At 45.8% G+C, this 16,195-nt stretch overlaps 2 protein-coding genes across 4 annotated transcripts in view; both read left to right on the top strand.

Moving 5' to 3' along the window:
* Positions 1-465: 465 nt before the first annotated feature.
* Positions 466-8,473, top strand: SELE (selectin E). Of its 3 annotated transcripts, none has more exons than XM_027715652.2 (14): positions 466-557; positions 839-917; positions 1,358-1,744; positions 2,192-2,299; positions 2,414-2,599; positions 3,204-3,389; positions 3,497-3,676; positions 4,203-4,388; positions 4,495-4,674; positions 4,954-5,139; positions 6,093-6,200; positions 6,666-6,687; positions 6,797-6,868; positions 8,390-8,473. In XM_027715652.2, the coding sequence occupies exons 2-13, from the start codon at positions 881-883 to the stop codon at positions 6,852-6,854; spliced, it is 1,824 nt and encodes a 607-aa protein (XP_027571453.1). In that variant the 5' UTR covers positions 466-557; positions 839-880; the 3' UTR covers positions 6,855-6,868; positions 8,390-8,473. The 3 variants fall into 3 exon arrangements, with proteins under 3 accessions (XP_027571453.1, XP_027571445.1, XP_039241026.1); XM_027715644.2 differs by lacking the exon at positions 8,390-8,473 and adding an exon at positions 7,224-8,248; XM_039385092.1 differs by lacking the exons at positions 3,204-3,389; positions 3,497-3,676.
* Positions 8,474-8,504: 31 nt separating this feature from the next.
* The window catches only part of RXRG (retinoid X receptor gamma), a 46,375-nt gene continuing 38,684 nt past the window's right edge, over positions 8,505-16,195 (top strand). Inside the window, exon 1 of the mRNA XM_027715670.2 lies at positions 8,505-8,584. The gene's annotated coding sequence lies outside the window, so the exon portion shown is untranslated. The remainder of the gene's footprint in view (positions 8,585-16,195) is intronic.

The raw sequence follows: 16,195 nt of genomic DNA, 5'->3' as shown, positions 1-16,195 counted from the left end.
CCGTGCTGTCCACAGGGAAGGGCTTGTCCAGTGCTGCAGTTCATCTTTTACTCAAACTTAGTTAACCAGCTTTGAGCATTGGTGCCTTTCCTACTGAGATACCTGAAGAACTGGCACCTCCTTGGTGCAAAACACTGTGCCAGGTGAAAGACTGGAATCTGCTTATTCATGCAGCCAACTCGAACTGTCTTCCTCCTCCTTGATATCCTGGAATTGTGTGTTTCTGTCAGTAAGAGCATGTAAAGTGTGGCACTTGGCAGCTTGTCAGCACAGTGTGTCTTTCCTGGAGGGTTGATTTGTCAGGAGAAAAGACATCCGTTTTAATGTGAGGGGAGGGCCAGATCCTGGGATTTTCCAAGATATTTTTTTCCAAACGTCTTTCCTGTCTCGTGCAGGAGTGGCTAGTTGAGGGAATAAAAGGCAGGGGATTACAGAGTCGAGGCACTTGGAGCTGAACTTGATCTTCAAGTCCGAGTTCATCAACTTAGCCACGGAAAGGAGCCACTGAGAAATATTGCAGAGGAACTTCTGCCACGGGGACTCTGCAGCTGCGACCTGTGAGTAGAAATGCTCTGTGCTGTTCTGTTTAACTGCTCAGCTAAAAGAGAGCTGGACAGCTGCAATTCTGTGTTCTTTAAAGCTGTTCACTTTTAAAAGATATCTTGATACGAAGAACTGTTTTAAAATGAATAATTTCCAAAAAAAATTGAAAGTTTATTTAAGTTTTTAGAATAATTGTTTCAAAGCATGTAGAAAAAAATTGCATAGGCAGTATTTTATATTGAATTGTAACAGGTCAGTGTCTGTTCTTTACAAATGTGTTTCTTTGGTCTCTCAGAGCCATCTGCTTTAAAAGATAAAGAAGAGAAAACACTCAAACATGGTTTGCTTGTGGTTCCTATCTCTTCTTACTTATGGTAAGTGTGTATTGCTCCATGTAGAAAAGTATTTGGATGGTAATATTAATGTGACTGTTCTGTTTGAGCTCAGCATTAAAAGAACTTTTGAACCTGCCCTAACTAACCTGAGCCTGGGTTCACACAGAAGCACCTCTAGCTGCAATGGCACGTTTCCCTGCTTGCCTGTCAAATCCATACTTGGCTCCTCTAGCCTGCTGTGAAGTCCCAAAGCTTTCTGTGGCCAGACATAGTTTCACAGGCTGAAGTCCCTGTACTTGGATCTGACAAGCCTGGTTTGAAACTTGCCAGTTGATTATTTATAAAATAATTGCCATTGATTTTTATGCAGTTTCAGATATTGACAAGGTTGCAATATTTATAGAGCTTTATTTATCCTTTTCTAGAGAGAGAGGAGGGGAAAAGTCAGACACCAACTTTTGGACATCTTTTCATTCTAGGACTTACAGTGCTGCAGGGGGTGAATGGTTGGACATACCATTATTCAGACAGAAACATGACCTACAGGGAAGCAGAGGAGTGGTGCAAAAAGAGGTATACTAACATGGTTGCCATTCAGAATAAGGAGGAAATCAACTATCTCAATAACTTCTTACCCTATAATCCGGGTTACTACTGGATTGGAATCAGAAAAATTAATGATGTGTGGACCTGGGTTGGAACTAACAAAGAACTGACAGAAGAAGCGAGAAACTGGGCTTCAGGTGAGCCAAATGGCAAAGGGAACAACGAGGACTGTGTGGAAATCTACATCAAAAGAGGGAAGGATGATGGCAAATGGAATGATGAACAGTGTGAGAAAAAGAAGGTCGCCTTGTGCTACACAGGTATGGAGTGATTAAGGTCATTCTAGTGTGTCCCTGTGGAGGTGAGATGATGGGTGGGATGAGTTGTTTAGTCTTACATATTAGCTACCTGACCCTGTAAGCACTTGTACACTTATGCTTGCTTTCAGGGTAGAGGTTGTCCTTGTTCTAAGACTTAGATTTATTGTTCCTTTTGCATTTTAAATATTGCTAATATCTACCTGAGAACAAGTGGTCTTGGGAGTTTCCAGCCAGTAGAATCCTTTCACTGTGAACTAGTCTGTCAAAAGTGTGGATTTCAGAATCCTTTCCGTGAAATTACAGGATAATCTTAAGTACCAAACCCTATGATTTTGTTTTGCTATACAAAGGGCTTGGTTAGTGTCAGAAAGATAAACAAATTGCTAGCCACGTTTCCTTAGTGGCCATCGTTGATTCCTTTATAATTTGCTGTATTATTTTTTTCAGCTTCTTGCAACCCATCTCTCTGCAGTGGCCGTGGAGAATGTATAGAGACTATTAACAGTCACACCTGCCATTGTAACCCTGGGTTCTATGGCCCTGAATGCGAGTTTGGTAAGATTATTTCATCCTGCTTTTTGACCAGCCCATGCTGGCTGGTGTTCATTTTAGCTTGTTGGTTTAGCTGCTCATGCCCCTGACTGTGTACCTTCTTGTGCTTCTCTGAAGTTGAGAGTTGTGATCCACTGAGGAAACCTGAGCACGGGAGCCTCGAGTGCAACCATCCATTGGGGAACTTCAGCTACAACTCATCCTGCACAGTTCAGTGTGAGGAAGGCTATGAACTGACTGCACTGGAATCTGTACACTGCACCTCCTCTGGGGTCTGGTCTGCCCCCCTTGCAGCATGCAAAGGTGAGCTTTCTGCATTATACACAGCTCTGTAAACTTGTTTCTCTGCCAGTACATAAAAATTGAACTCTTGCCAATTCCTTTGGAACTAATTACATGGTGTGGGTGCTGTTTTGTTTCACTACACGGGTCTCTGTTCCTGAAGGGATGAAATGGGCAGGATGAATGTTTTGGCCCTGGCCAAAAACATCTTTCCCTGCTTGTAGGGAAAGATTTTTCCACCTCTTGGGTGGGAACAGGGAGTGGAAATGACCAACCTGTGAGACTGCTCATAACAGGCTAGTTACACCTGACTGTAGGAATTATTTTTTGAGGTTCTTGGCTTAGAATAAGCTACAGTTTGAAGCAAATAAAAGCATCAAACATCACCCAACAGGAATCAAAATCAAGTTGCTGTTATGAGCTGTGAATGAATTTACAGTCTTGCCTTAAGATTCAGTTTTCCATTTTGAGATATTGCCCCTCCTGTCTGTTTTCTGAAATGGCAGCATAGTAAATCTCCTTTCTAAAGCTGCTCCCGTTTAGTGGGTATGTTGATAAGTTTCAGAAAATAAAAAAATTTGATTTGTTACAAGCTAAGCTCTGTGCTGTCTCTTGTACTCTTCAGCTGTGACCTGTCCTGCCTTGGAGATGCCTGCCCACGGTGCTGTGAACTGCTCCCATCCCTCTCTGGAGCTCACCTGGGGTACCATCTGCGAGTTCACCTGTGAGGAAGGCTTTACCCTGACAGGACCAGCCACACTGCAGTGTGGGTCTTCTGGGGCCTGGGACAGGCAGCAGCCATCCTGTGCAGGTACCTTTCCCTACCCCTGCTCACCTGAGCACTCAGGGCTGTCAGCTTTGGCATGTGGTTTTCCTGAGGCCTCTGTGCTGATTTCTGTTGATCTCCTTGTGTTACAGCTGTGAGGTGTGAGGCTGTAAGCTGGCCAGAAGAAGGGTCTGTGACCTGTGATCCTGCAGATCTCACCTATGGCTCACGCTGTGAGTTCCACTGCAATGAGGGCTACGTTGTGGATGGCCCATCCAGCACTGAGTGCACGGCACAGGGGCAGTGGTCAGAGCCAGTGCCAAGATGCAAAGGTGAGACTTACTGGGTTGGAAACCATCAAATAAGGCTTAGAGTAGATCAAGGAATCTGAAGAGACCTCCTCATTCAATGCAGTAGAGCACTTTTCATAAGCAGATCTCAAGGCGAGGTCACTTCACCTCTTGTATTAATGAGGAAACAGCAGTGCAGGGAGACAAACAACACTTGGGGACGGTGTCCCCAATACATAGAATAACAGGCTTTTGGAGTGGAGTGTTCTGACAGGAGCTCTTTATTCCCTAAACCCCAAGTGGGAGCCAGTGTCCATTTATGCAGTCCACTGTGGAGTATAATCTGGAGCCATTCCCAGGATAGCTGGTGTACATGTCTGGGGGCTCTGGCTGCACTGTGTAAGATGCTGAAATCACTGTTTCTGAGACACCACTAGGTCTGAAGGGAGGTGCTGTGGCTCTGTGGGGGACAGCTTCAAGCAGGGCATGTTCTTTTGTCAGCTCACAGGAGAGTGTTTATCTTGACCTACTCCAAACTAAGCTCTGTGCTGTCTCTTGTTCTCTTCAGCTATGACCTGTCCTGCCTTGGAAATGCCTGCCCATGGTGCTGTGAACTGCTCCCATCCCTCTCTGGAGCTCACCTGGGGTACCATCTGCGAGTTCACCTGTGAGGAAGGCTTTACCCTGACAGGACCAGCCACACTACAGTGTGGGTCTTCTGGGGCCTGGGACAGGCAGCAGCCATCCTGTGCAGGTACCTTTCCCTACCCCTGCTCACCTGAGCACTCAGGGCTGTCAGCTTTGGCATGTGGTTTTCCTGAGGCCTCTGTGCTGATTTCTGTTATCTCCTTGTGTTGCAGCTGTGAGGTGTGAGGCTGTAAGCTGGCCAGAAGAAGGGTCTGTGACCTGTGATCCTGCAGATCTCACCTATGGCTCACGCTGTGAGTTCCACTGCAATGAGGGCTACGTTGTGGATGGCCCATCCAGCACTGAGTGCACGGCACAGGGACAGTGGTCAGAGCCAGTGCCAAAATGCAAAGGTGAGGCTTACTGGGTTGGCAAATGGCAGTTTGCTGGTCACTGGGGAACACATTGAAATCCATATTCCTTTGGGGTCCTGGCTCCAGACTAAATTATGCTCCCATGTTTTCAGCTGTGAGTTGCCCTGCCTTAGAAATGCCTGCTCACAGTTCTGTGAGCTGCTCCCATGCCAAAGTCAAAAGAATTTGGAAATAAAGTGTACATCTGCCAATGCAAACAGTAGTGCCAAAGGCAGGAAATTCTTTAATGACTCTTAACCATTTCTTTCTGTGTTTCAGTTGTACAGTGTGAACCACTGAGCTCTCCTGAGAAAGGCTCTATGGATTGCTCACATGGTGCTGGGATGTTCACATACAACACCTCCTGCCACTTCAGCTGTCTTGAGGGATGGAATCTCAATGGCTCTCATATTCTGGAGTGCAGTCACTCAGGAGCCTGGAGTGCCAGCCTACCCACATGTGAAGGTATTTTACCCGTGACTAATCACAGAGAGGTGGCACTGGGTTTCTAGTTAGATGAGGTGGGGAGGGGTGGTGGTGGTAATACCAACCAGTGAGCTAGAACATCTAGTGAAGTCCATGAATTGAAGAAAATAGAGAAGGAGAAAAATACTAAAAGATCTTGATGAAAAATGTTGATTTCTTATCCAAAACCCAAAAGCTGCAACCTGATTTCAGGTTGTTTTGTTTGCTTTTTCATTAAAATATTTCTCATGTTGAGCTTTTTTCATATGAATAAAGACAAAGGCTTTTCTAGAGAAACGGAACCTTGTGGGAAACTCTGCAGTCATCTGTTTTTCTGTGGAAAAGTTTATAGGTTTTTTAATTTAGTGTGATAGTTTCTTGGATGAACTCCTCAGCCAAAAGACCTCGCAGAGCTTTTCTGTCAGGCTGCAGGTTCAAAGGACAGGAGGCTCAGCCTTGCCTTCTCATTCAAGGAAGTAAGAGCTCTGTCACTGTCCTCAGTGAGAACACCCTGAGCCTGCCTGAAATGCCTGAGGTCCTAAAACCTCAACTCCACTTACATTTGCTTGAGCAGAATTTAGATCCTTGAATAATTTCATTATCTCAACAGTACTGGTCAAAGAGGAAGATGGCACACAGGGAGTTAAAATATGAACTGAAACATGAAAAATAAAATGAGCACAAATTGCCATGTGAAGCTGGAGGTTAAAGAGACCCTGTTGTAGGAGCTTGTTGCCTTGCCATTGCTTTGCAAATGGGTGGGTTAATTTTTAGTATGCAGCTTTTTACCTTGTGTACAGGGTATGTCCTGTCTCGTCAAGAGAAAACTTAAGGGTTACAAGCTGCAATTCTGATTCCTCTTGAAGAGCACAAGAAAAGGGAAGAAGTAGTAGAGAGGGCTTCAAAAACCACACAGGCCTCTTGATCTCACTGAAACCATTTCATCCTTTCAGCTCCTGAGCTAGTCAGCTACGTCTCTGTGGGCATAGCAGCCACATCTGCCTCCCTGCTGTCCACGGCATCATTCCTCCTTTGGCTTGCAAAACGCTTCCGGAGAAAAGGTGAGCAGTTGATCCGGGGCCACTGTTTTTTATTTACCTTCCTGTAAAGTTTTCAGTGGAGAAAAAGGAATCAAAAAACCAAAAACTCCAAAGCCCTGTACCTTGCTTTTTGAAAAAGTGTTAATTCCCGTACTTTGACAAGTTCCAAATTTGTTTTCAAAGACCCACACGTGCCATGCCTGGCTTTTGGATGAACATCTGAAAAAGTGAAAAAATAGTAAAAAACAAATGTGTAGAAAACAAGAATTAGATGAAAAAAGCAGCACTTTATTTATTGGTAACTGCTTCCAGGGAAAGTGAATGAGAATTTGAGATGGGGCTAATGACACATTAATAACTGCCTGTGAGATTTATTGATAGATAATGACATTTTTTGAGATCTTCAGAGTTTTTTAATAGAAGAAAATGTTTGCATGAGGGGGCTTTTGTCTTGAAATCTAATACCTTTTCTTATTCTTCTTGCAGCAAAGAAATTTATTCCCTTCAGGTAAGTTGTGTCTCAAAAAGCTACATGAAAAACAGTGCCATCCCTTTGCTAAAATCCATTTGATATAAATCTGTTGTCATTAAAGTACTTTTCATTCTGTATTTTACAGTAACCAGCATGAAACAGCCACTGAAGGTATTTTCCAAAGTGCTGGCCAGAATGTCTAGCTCAGGTGTTTCAGGTAAGTGCATGAGAAGGCTGCACTCCCAAATTCTCTTCCTTTTTATCACACAAGCAATCAGAGCTGCTAATTGCTATACCATTGCTGAAACAGCAATATGTGCTTTGGGGTACCTAATATGCATCTTGGCATTGCATGGAAATTCCTAACAAGACTGATGGATTTATTGCATTAGAAATAGTTATTCAGCTCCTTAAGGATGATTGTGCTTGGGGTTCTGTCCAGCTGCATATAGTATTAGTAACATTTCTGTGCAGTTTTGCTACCTGCTGCATACAAAATTCCTCTGAAATGAGAGCAAATACAAATCTATGCCAATTTTCTGATTTATGGAGGAATTTTATTCTCTCTGCAGGAATGGAAGCCACCTTTGTCTCAGATTTCTGGAAAATGAAGCTGCATGCAAATCAGCAGCTGTCCAGATGTTTTTACCTCTTGCAATACAAAAGACCTTGTGTATTTGCTCAGAAATTTTGAGCTCAAGCTGTCGGGTATTTCCACTGAAGACAAGCAGAGAGTAAAACTCTGGCCTTCTGGCAAAATACTGTCTACATTCAGTCATGTAGTTATGATAACTGTGAGCTTGCCATGTCCTGTCCAGATGGTGAGCAAAGAGTGTGCTGCTGCCTAAAGAGGAGGCTGGTTCCTCCTCTGCTCCACTCAAAGGTACCGAGGTGAAGACATGCATTATTTCACATCACTTACTACACTGCTGGAGGTGTCTTCTCTGGAGTCATATGGGTTATGCTGGCAGAAACAGAATAATCAGTATGAAAAAGTATTCATTGAATGGCTTTGAAACCATTGATCCTGGTTTTTGGAAGTCAGTTTAAGAGGATGTCCCAGTCAATAAATGTACCTGTGCAGATATTGGCAATTATTTGGGTTTCTGCTGCATATCCCAAAAAACTTAGAGACTTTAAACCCACTGGTTTGGTTTTTTTGGTTTTTCTAATAATAGCACTAGGAACCATAGTGCTTATACAAGGTACTCTGGTTTCTGAAGGCAGCAGGTAGATCTGAAATTATCTCATCCCTGTGGGATTATGCACTGTAATACATGTATATACATATGTATTTAATTTTTAACTTTTACTGAGGATGTTTCTGTGCTGTTAACTGTAATGTAAAATACTTGTTCTTGAGTAGGTCTGTGGCCATTGATCTTGGCCCAAGTAATTTTAAAATAAATTGGAGGTGTTTGTATGGATTTCGTGCCTGCATACTATTTGCAAATAAAATGGGAGCCTGAGATTTGTATGTCTAGAAAGTCTTTCTTAAATTATGTTTAAGTTATGATTATAAATTAAAAATCTCTGATTTAATCTGATATGTATTGTCCTGTTTGTAACATTATTTAATAAAATATTTTCAACGTAATGTTCCCTTTTTGGAAACGTGCATCATTTAAATGATTTGGGTCAGCCCTGTGACTATGGCTTCAACTGCAGAATGTGAGGGCTGGGAGAAGACTGGCTAAACGTGGGGCTGTCCCTAATGGAGCTTTCCATGTTTCCACAGCGGTCAAGGACAGAGCAGCCAGCAGATGGAGCTGACTGCTTGGAACTAACACAGCCAGAGCTGGATCCCAAACCAGCATCCTCAGTCCTGAAAGGAAGAAGGCTCAGCAGTGTGTCCCATGAAGCTGTTGTCTGGACCAGCAGTGAGCTCTGAGAGGCGTATTCAGGAGGCAGAGGAGAGCAGAAGGAGAAGCAAGTAGGTGATGTCGTATAGGTAACAGTACAACCCCTCAGCCCATGCAGGTTTTTGCAGCCCTTTCTGCTGGGAAGTTGGCTGAGTGGGGGGGTCGTGGGCTGAGAGGTGAAAGCACAGCTCTGGGGATTAGTGTGACCTGCACTCCCACCCTGGCTGGGGCTGTAGCCAAAGACTCTGCCATGAGCTATTGCTGAGTAGGTATCACTGATGGCCATACACTGCTGTGTGAGGTAGCCCAGGAAGCTGCACTGTGGCTCTCTGTAGCTGCTGCCAGGAGCCAACCCTTGATGACAAGCCATGAGGTGCATTCCTGCCCTAGGCAAGGCTCAAGAGAAGCCATTGGGCCTGTGAACAAGGACTCGTTGAGAGGTGCTGCACCACAGTGGACAGGGCCCATTGCTGCTTATCTCAAACCGATTATGGAACTGAGAGTGGCTGTCAGCACCTCCCCTGCCTTGACAAGGTGGGGCCCGACCCTGTGAGCAGATGTAGGGCAGTAATCCTCAGGTTCCCTGAGGGGACGCAGAGATTAGCCCGGAACGCCCTGCTCTGAATCCCTGCAGGAGCTGTTTTGAGAGCTAAACCACCACATGGATCCCCCAGCCTGTCCTTGTTGTTGTCCTCTATATGCATTGATTGCATGTAGCATCCTCTGGAGAGAGCTGTTTAGGCCAGCATGGCTCCCACAGTGATGCCCAAAGCAGTCCAGCTTCTCCTTTCCTGACCAGAGTTGGTGCTTCTAGCAGTTCTCCCTGGGATTTACAGGGCCTTCATTGCCAGAAAAGAGACCATAAAATTATCCCCTCTCTTTCTCCAAGCCTTCATCCCTTGTGACTTCTAGAGGCAACATGAGTGAGACCACAACTGGGTAGGATTAGTCCTCTACTTCTCCCATATATCCCCTAGGCCAAAGACTCTCTGAAAGGGGTCTCCTTCCTTGCAGTGACTTTCAGGTTACATCTGTCCTCAGCCTGTGCCTGTCCAGAATGCTTGATTCTTTATACCCTCCTGGCACAGTTTTTCCTGCTTCAGGATATGATTTACCAGTTAGGATGGCCTGGTATGTCCAGGAGCTTCAGGAAGTCATTATATTGGAGTGGATGCATCTCTGTTGCAGTGCCTGGGAACACAGCTCTTGTTTGCTCTCTGCATAGTTCCCGTGCTGGCAACAATGGCCCTGGGAATGCTGGCTGCCAGGCAGTCCTTTAGTCACTCCATTGTGTCACTCCTCTGTGTGGTGCAGTGCTGAGCGACCACCGATGGGCCATGGGGTCTTTGCTGGAGGGACTTTCCTTGTTTCATGTTGTTCCACTTCCCTTAAATTCCTCATCTCTCCCCAGGCCCACAGCATTGTTCAGAATGGGATCCGTGCTTTGCCTGGCATCTTATTTTGGAGCGGATGTGTGCTTGTGCTGTGACCTATGGAAGCTGTGAAGGTGACATTAACTGGGAGGCACGCATGTCCTTTCACAGCTCTGTGTGTTTGCTGCTTGGCAGCAAAGGGATGGTTTTTGTGTTATAACTTAACACATTCCTGATGAACTGAGCTACACAGGGTGGCTTTAGCTTTTTGCTTCTGCAGTGTGACAGAAGGGGAGTTAGAAACTTAGAAATTTTGCTAAAAGTCTCTCAAACAGGTAGCTTTTGACTTGAGGTGGATGTTTCTGTGGGCTTTGGTGATATAAGACCTGCACAGATTGAGTTTGTCCCTTCTGTTTTCATAAGCAATTAGCCATCAAACAAACAGTCACTCACCAGGGCCTGGCTGAAGCTGCCTTCCAAAACTCCAGTTTTCAAGGATTGGACTGGACCCAGTATTTGGCCAGCACTTCTGTCGAGAAGATAAGTCACTGCTCCAGGCCCCAGGGGCTGCCATCCTTGCAGCTCCTTGCGTGCCTTGCTGGGGCCTGGCAGTGGGGACTCTGGAGCAGCAGGTCCCGCAGGAGTTGGTGTCGTGATCAAGTCACTAACCTGCTCGGCTCCTGCTCTGGGAGCTGTCAGAGGATATTAGGGCCAGGAGGCCAGACTGTGTCTGTGCAATGCAATGTGCTCAAGCCTCTGTGAGTCTGGTTTCTGTCCTGAGTCTTGCTCCTGTTTGGATTCCTCTGGTTCTTGCAGGGGGCTGGCTCCCTCCTCTTGGCTTGAGCATGCTGCTCATGTGTGGCTGGTGGTGGGTGTTTGGTGAGGGGTCTTCAGTGCATAGACTTAGAGGAGAAAATTGGGTTTGTGAGCTCTTGGTCAAGGACAGAAAAGTCCACAAGATCACTGCTCCCTGGGAGCCATAACTCACATCAAATGAGAAATATAGCCTGGGCTTGCCCATGGACAGGCAGACCAGGCTCCTGTTGGTAGTGGGCAGCAGGAGCTGAGTGGAGGGCAGAAAAGCGGGTACCAGAGCCCAGCTTGTCACATTTGCAGAGTTGTACTATGGAGTTCCCTAGCCTGGTTTATGGCCTCACTTCTGCACACCTGTAGGGAGAAACAATCCAAATTGCAGGTTAGATTTGACTAGTGGAGTCAAAACCTGCTGGATGGTTTTTGCAACTCACCTGGCTCTATTAAATCTCACCTAGAAGGGGGGCAGACTTGGCTAACACAGTTCAGCTGTGGCTCCACAGAAAGAAATGCACAGTCCAGAAAGTGTTTCTGCAGCCGATGATGGCTAATGCTTTTTCCAGCTCAGGAAAGCTGCTGCCAAGAACAGGACAGTGTGCAAAAAGCACAAATGCCTCCTCAGGCAGGCAGCAGATGCCCCCGGGCAGCTGCCAGCAGGTTTTCTACCTGCCTTCCTACTTCAGGAAAGGACATTCCCTGAAAAGCCCAACAGTTGCTTTGACTTTCAGCCTGGGCCAAGTGGGACCTTCATCAGCTTCTCGCCTCGCCAGCTGCCATGAAAGCAGCGATGGCAGGTGTGAAATTGCAGGTGACTTGCTTGCTTCTGGCACTCCAGTGCTGTCATTTTTGGCTTTTGATGGTCTCTGAGTGGGCAGGACGGGGGAATTGCACTGAATTAGTGCCTTCTGGAGCAGGCCTTGGGTCACAGAGCACTTGGGTGAAAGGAAAGGGGTTAAAGGGGATATAGGAAACAGTTTGTTCAGGGCTTATTCCATAAGATGATTTCTGGAAAAGGAAGGGCTGCAATCAGGCAGGATGTATTCACTTTGGGATCTTGGAAAATCAAGCTCAGCCTGGCCCAAACCAAGAGGGAAGTATAGCACAGCCCACAGAGCATGAAACAGTGATGTCCCCACTTTACCTCATCCTGAGTCAGTGCAAACGCTCCAGGATGTAAATGTAAAAATTATTTTTTAACACATGGTGCAATGCTGAGCTCACATGAACAACCAAGATATCCCACAGGGAAATGATACAGTTTGAGCAGAAAGACAGTAGGAATAGTTCTGAAAAGTCCTATGCTAAGATAGAGAGAAAGGGTCCTCTCTGTTCCTCACTGTATTTCCTCCTCCTCCCTTGCCCCCGTTGGTAACAGGGTCCCAAGTTGGGCCCTGGGTGTAAAGCATGGCAGGCTGTTTGCCACAGGCTCTTTCCAGACTGGAGTCTGATCTGGATGGCCCTTGAAGGCATGAGAGGAAAGCTCTGCAGATGAGTTAGGAGCTGCTGGGTCATTGTCAGAGAAAGAAAATCTTTACTACTTCACAACAAATCACATTTGACCGATGCAACCCCTGCAAACAACCAGCTGTGGCTGAGGATCTTTTATTCTGTTAAAGGCACTTGTGGAGAAAAACTCACCTGTGTTAATAACCTGCTGCAGCTAAAGGCAGGGGATTTGGCTGGAGCATTTGACAGAGATGCCATGGAGTCTTGCATGAGGGAGCAGATAGACAGCCCGTGTTCCCCACCGCTCTCCCTGCTTTCCTGCAGGGAAGAACATCTCCTCCTCTGTTTTGCAAGACCCTTCTTGCTTGCCGCTTGTGCTTTGCTCTCTGACTTTTTTTGTGGGTACAGCAATTGGGGTAGGGGTGAAAGACCCTTGCCACAGGCCCTTGGAGGGAAGAGTGGCAGTTTGCATTGTGGGGGTGATTGGTAAAGCCATGGTGAATTTTGCATGCACTGCTCAGACACACAGAGTTTGCTCAGGCTGCTGGTTTATTTGCACTAAAGACAGGCCAGCCATTCACCTGAATGCATTTGTCACTCTGCTCTTTTGAACTGGGACAGCTGAATATTACTGCTGAGGGAGTACAGTTCAATCTGTTCCATTTCCCTTTCCCTCTATTAGCTCTTTCTTCAGGAATATTCAGCATCCTGTTTAATTTGCCATGCCTCTAGAAGGTTTTGCTTCTGTTATAAAACCCCAGCTGACATGCCAGGAGGAGAGCACTGAGAATGTTAAAAAATCCATGCCTTTCCTACAACTGAGTTTAAAGTCTGCATTTTAATTACATACTGGACATAAAAAGTTTCTGGTAAAGTAACTTTAATTACTTATAAACAAGCATCTAGCTCACTAAAGTCATATACGTGCTGAAAAGATGTCAGACACAGATCCCCATTTTCTCCAGACTGCAATTCATTCAGTTTGGATGCATTAAATTCAGAATTGGTTCCTTTAGGTGCTGACAAACGTGTTTCAAGTGCTGCCAGACAAAGCTAATAACACTCACACACTCACAATGGATCAGTCAGTGCTTTTGTAACTTTTTCTTCCTGTTTCCTTGTACACACACAGGGCAGATTTTGGTTCTCAGCCCATTAAATGGTGAATTATGCCTCACAGCATCCTTCCCTGTTTCCTAAGTGGGAGAAAGTCTTGCAAGTCAGCCTTTTGGTCATAGTAATGGGTGATGGAGATTCCATGGGCTTTAAAAGAACTTTATTAGTGTTCCTGCATGAGCAGGAGAAATGAAGATGGCTGCACACAGCAGATACTCAGCTTCCATGTCAACACTGAAGTGTAACTCCAGAAAGTGATTCTGCCTCAGAGAAATGCACTGTGCAATTCATGCCTCTACCTCGTGTCTAAAAGTGAATCATAGAATTGTAGCATCTTTTAGGTTGGGAAAGACCCTTGTGGTCCTTGAGTCCAACCATAAACCAAACACTGTCAAGTCCCACTAAACCATATCCCTAAGTGTCACGTCTACATATCTTGTAAATACCTCCAGGAATGGTGTCCAAATGATACTGGACTCTTTAGAGAACAGCTTTGGGACCTTCTTGAGGAGAACAGAGGACCTGTACCAGGGGAATGACATGTCCTATTATCATTCTGACTGCTCTATCTGCTGCTGGATATGAGGCCAAGCAGGCCTTGCTCTGATCTGGGACAGACGTCCTTCTGTTCTCGTGTCTGGAGTGGGAAAATCTAAGCCTTAGGGGTGCTGGGATGCTGTGGTAACAGGTGCAATAGGGGACCTAAAAAACAACAGATCAGAAAACATATGGGCCCACCCCAGCTCTTAATTAACCTAATTGCTGTAGCTTCCACAAGGGTCTGTGTGTTATCCTAGAGTGTTGTTTCCGGTGCAGGCAAGCCCCAGGCCCTGTGATAGAGAGCAGACACAGTAATGCTATCAGCAGCTCCTTCCTTCCCAGAAGGGGCCCAGCAGGACAGACCACCTTCATAAAATCCATCTGGTGGGCCCAGAGTGCAGGTCTTTCTGCCTAGACGTACAGCTCACCCCGCCAAAGAGGTGCTGTAGGCTTCTCTGGAGAGAGAGAGTGGGGGCAAGGAATAGGTTTGGAAAGCTAACAAGGGTTATTACAGCCCAGTGGTTTGGCTTATCTGACTGTCCTGTCAGAGGAGGTTACTGCTCATTGCTGCTCCAGGGGCAATGAGTCACTCAGACTGCACTGGTTGGCTGATAAAGTATCGAGCCAGCTCACCTGTGTGTTCAATGGCACAGGAAAACCACTGGATATTTTTAGAAAGGAATTGCGTTCCAACCGGTGCAAAGAGAACACGAACTGCTCCTTGGTTAAAGAGCACAACTGGGCTGTAGTCCTTTCTTCAGGGCTTCAGACCAAGAGAAAGGATAGTCAAGAATCTTTACTAACCTCTTTTGATGCTCAGACAACAGCAAGCTTTTTTCACTTCAGAGTCACTCTTCTTCACTGGAAGTATTTGGAGAACAAAGTCACTCCCGGTTTAGTTAAACATTTGTCTTTTCATGGCACTGAATTGTAAATAAAGCTGTTGTCCTAAAAATACTGCAGATAACTCAAAGTTTTCTGAGGTTCATAGATGTCCTCTAACAACAATCCTTGTGTTGTGCTGCAAAGTGAAATGTGAAGTCGGTTGTCCAGACGTCTGGTACAGAGCAGCCCAGCCAGCCTGCTCTTTTTGCAAGGGAGTAGTTATTCCCACTGATGTGTTTCACTCCAGCAGAGCCTCGATCTCTCTGAAGCTCAGGGGCTGGAGATGTGAAGCACAGCAGAAGGAGCTGCCTTGAGAGGCACAGGGATGCCAGTGAGAGAGGAGGGAGTGTGCAGTGTCTGATGTGGGCACATCTTGTCTGGCCAGCCAAGCCAAATGTTTATCACCTTTGGATTCACCATCCTGCCCAGAAAGCAAAACAGACATGTAGTAGTGTTGGCAATCTCTGTAGGAACCTCCTGTCTGCCAGATTCTCTCTTCCTGCCCTCCCAGCAGGTGCCAGCTGGGTTTTTGCTTTCTTTCATCCTATGATCGTGTTTCATCAAAGCAAGCACAGTCAGGGGACGCAGAGCCCAAAGGCTTACTAAAATTAGGCCTGATCTTTGGTCCTGTTTGCAAGTCATTTCTAGGCACAGTGATGTCTGACATACAAACTGGCTAAAATCAGGGTTTGCAAGTCCTAAGTGCAGCTATGTTTGCATTATTGTTTGGAAAGTCCCTCAGAACAGCTGTGTGCCTGCTAGAACAGACCAGCAGCACACAGGCTCAGATCAAAGAGCCTCGGTGAAATAAATTTCAACAGACAAGCAGCCTACACTCTCCAAGTACCTGGGAAAGGAGGATCCTGGGAGAAGCACTGCAGCTGCAATTTTGACAGAATCCAACCACGATCACACAGTCCTCATGACTCAGTGCTGGAGTCACACATGTTCACTGTGGAGATCTCTGGGTCTTCTGCAAGAGCAAGGAATGAACAAGATGTTAAGTCCCAATTAAGTTAATGGGGCTTAAACAAATCTTTCAAGTTGAACATAGTGGTTTGTGTTTTAGTGGATCTGGATTCTGCTTAAGCTTCCCTTCCCCCTTCTTCCCATAGAGCTTCTTAAATTAAGGAGGAATTATGAACAGCAGTTCAAACCCCAAAGTGCAACCAGAATAGGTGTTTAGATCCTGTTCAAAATACCTTCAAAGAGGTGATGAATAAGAAACAGAAGTGAGGAGAGAAAGCAAAAAGTGTGGTTTGTGCCTGTTTTTACACTTAGCTCGTGGTAGTTTTCAAATGAAATGTGGATGTTGGGTCTCTGTTTTGGCTGATTGCCTAACATGCCATGGAAATCAGTGCACGTTGGTAGCGCTGCCCGGGGCTAGAAGAGCATTCAGTCGGGGCTGGATCTGAAATAACAAATTATCCCAACTCTGGTCTGCATTTTGGGCAACAAATTTGGTCCAGTTCAGGTCTTCGTGAAGACCTGGATGGTCAGCAGCACTCT

This window comes from Pipra filicauda, unplaced genomic scaffold, assembly GCF_003945595.2.
Source record: "Pipra filicauda isolate LSUMZ 115617 unplaced genomic scaffold, ASM394559v2 scaffold392_size659746_pilon, whole genome shotgun sequence".
Lineage (NCBI taxonomy): Eukaryota > Metazoa > Chordata > Aves > Passeriformes > Pipridae > Pipra > Pipra filicauda.
This window is presented reverse-complemented; position numbering and strand designations above follow the sequence as displayed.

Coding starts and splice junctions, on each gene's coding strand:
- SELE (XM_027715652.2), top strand. CDS start 881: ATGGTTTGCTTGTGGTTCCTATCTCTTCTTACTTATG. Junction 4,675..4,953: donor GCCAGTGCCAAAATGCAAAG/GTGAGGCTTACT, acceptor TCTGTGTTTCAG/TTGTACAGTGTGAACCACTG. Junction 5,140..6,092: donor CAGCCTACCCACATGTGAAG/GTATTTTACCCG, acceptor TCATCCTTTCAG/CTCCTGAGCTAGTCAGCTAC.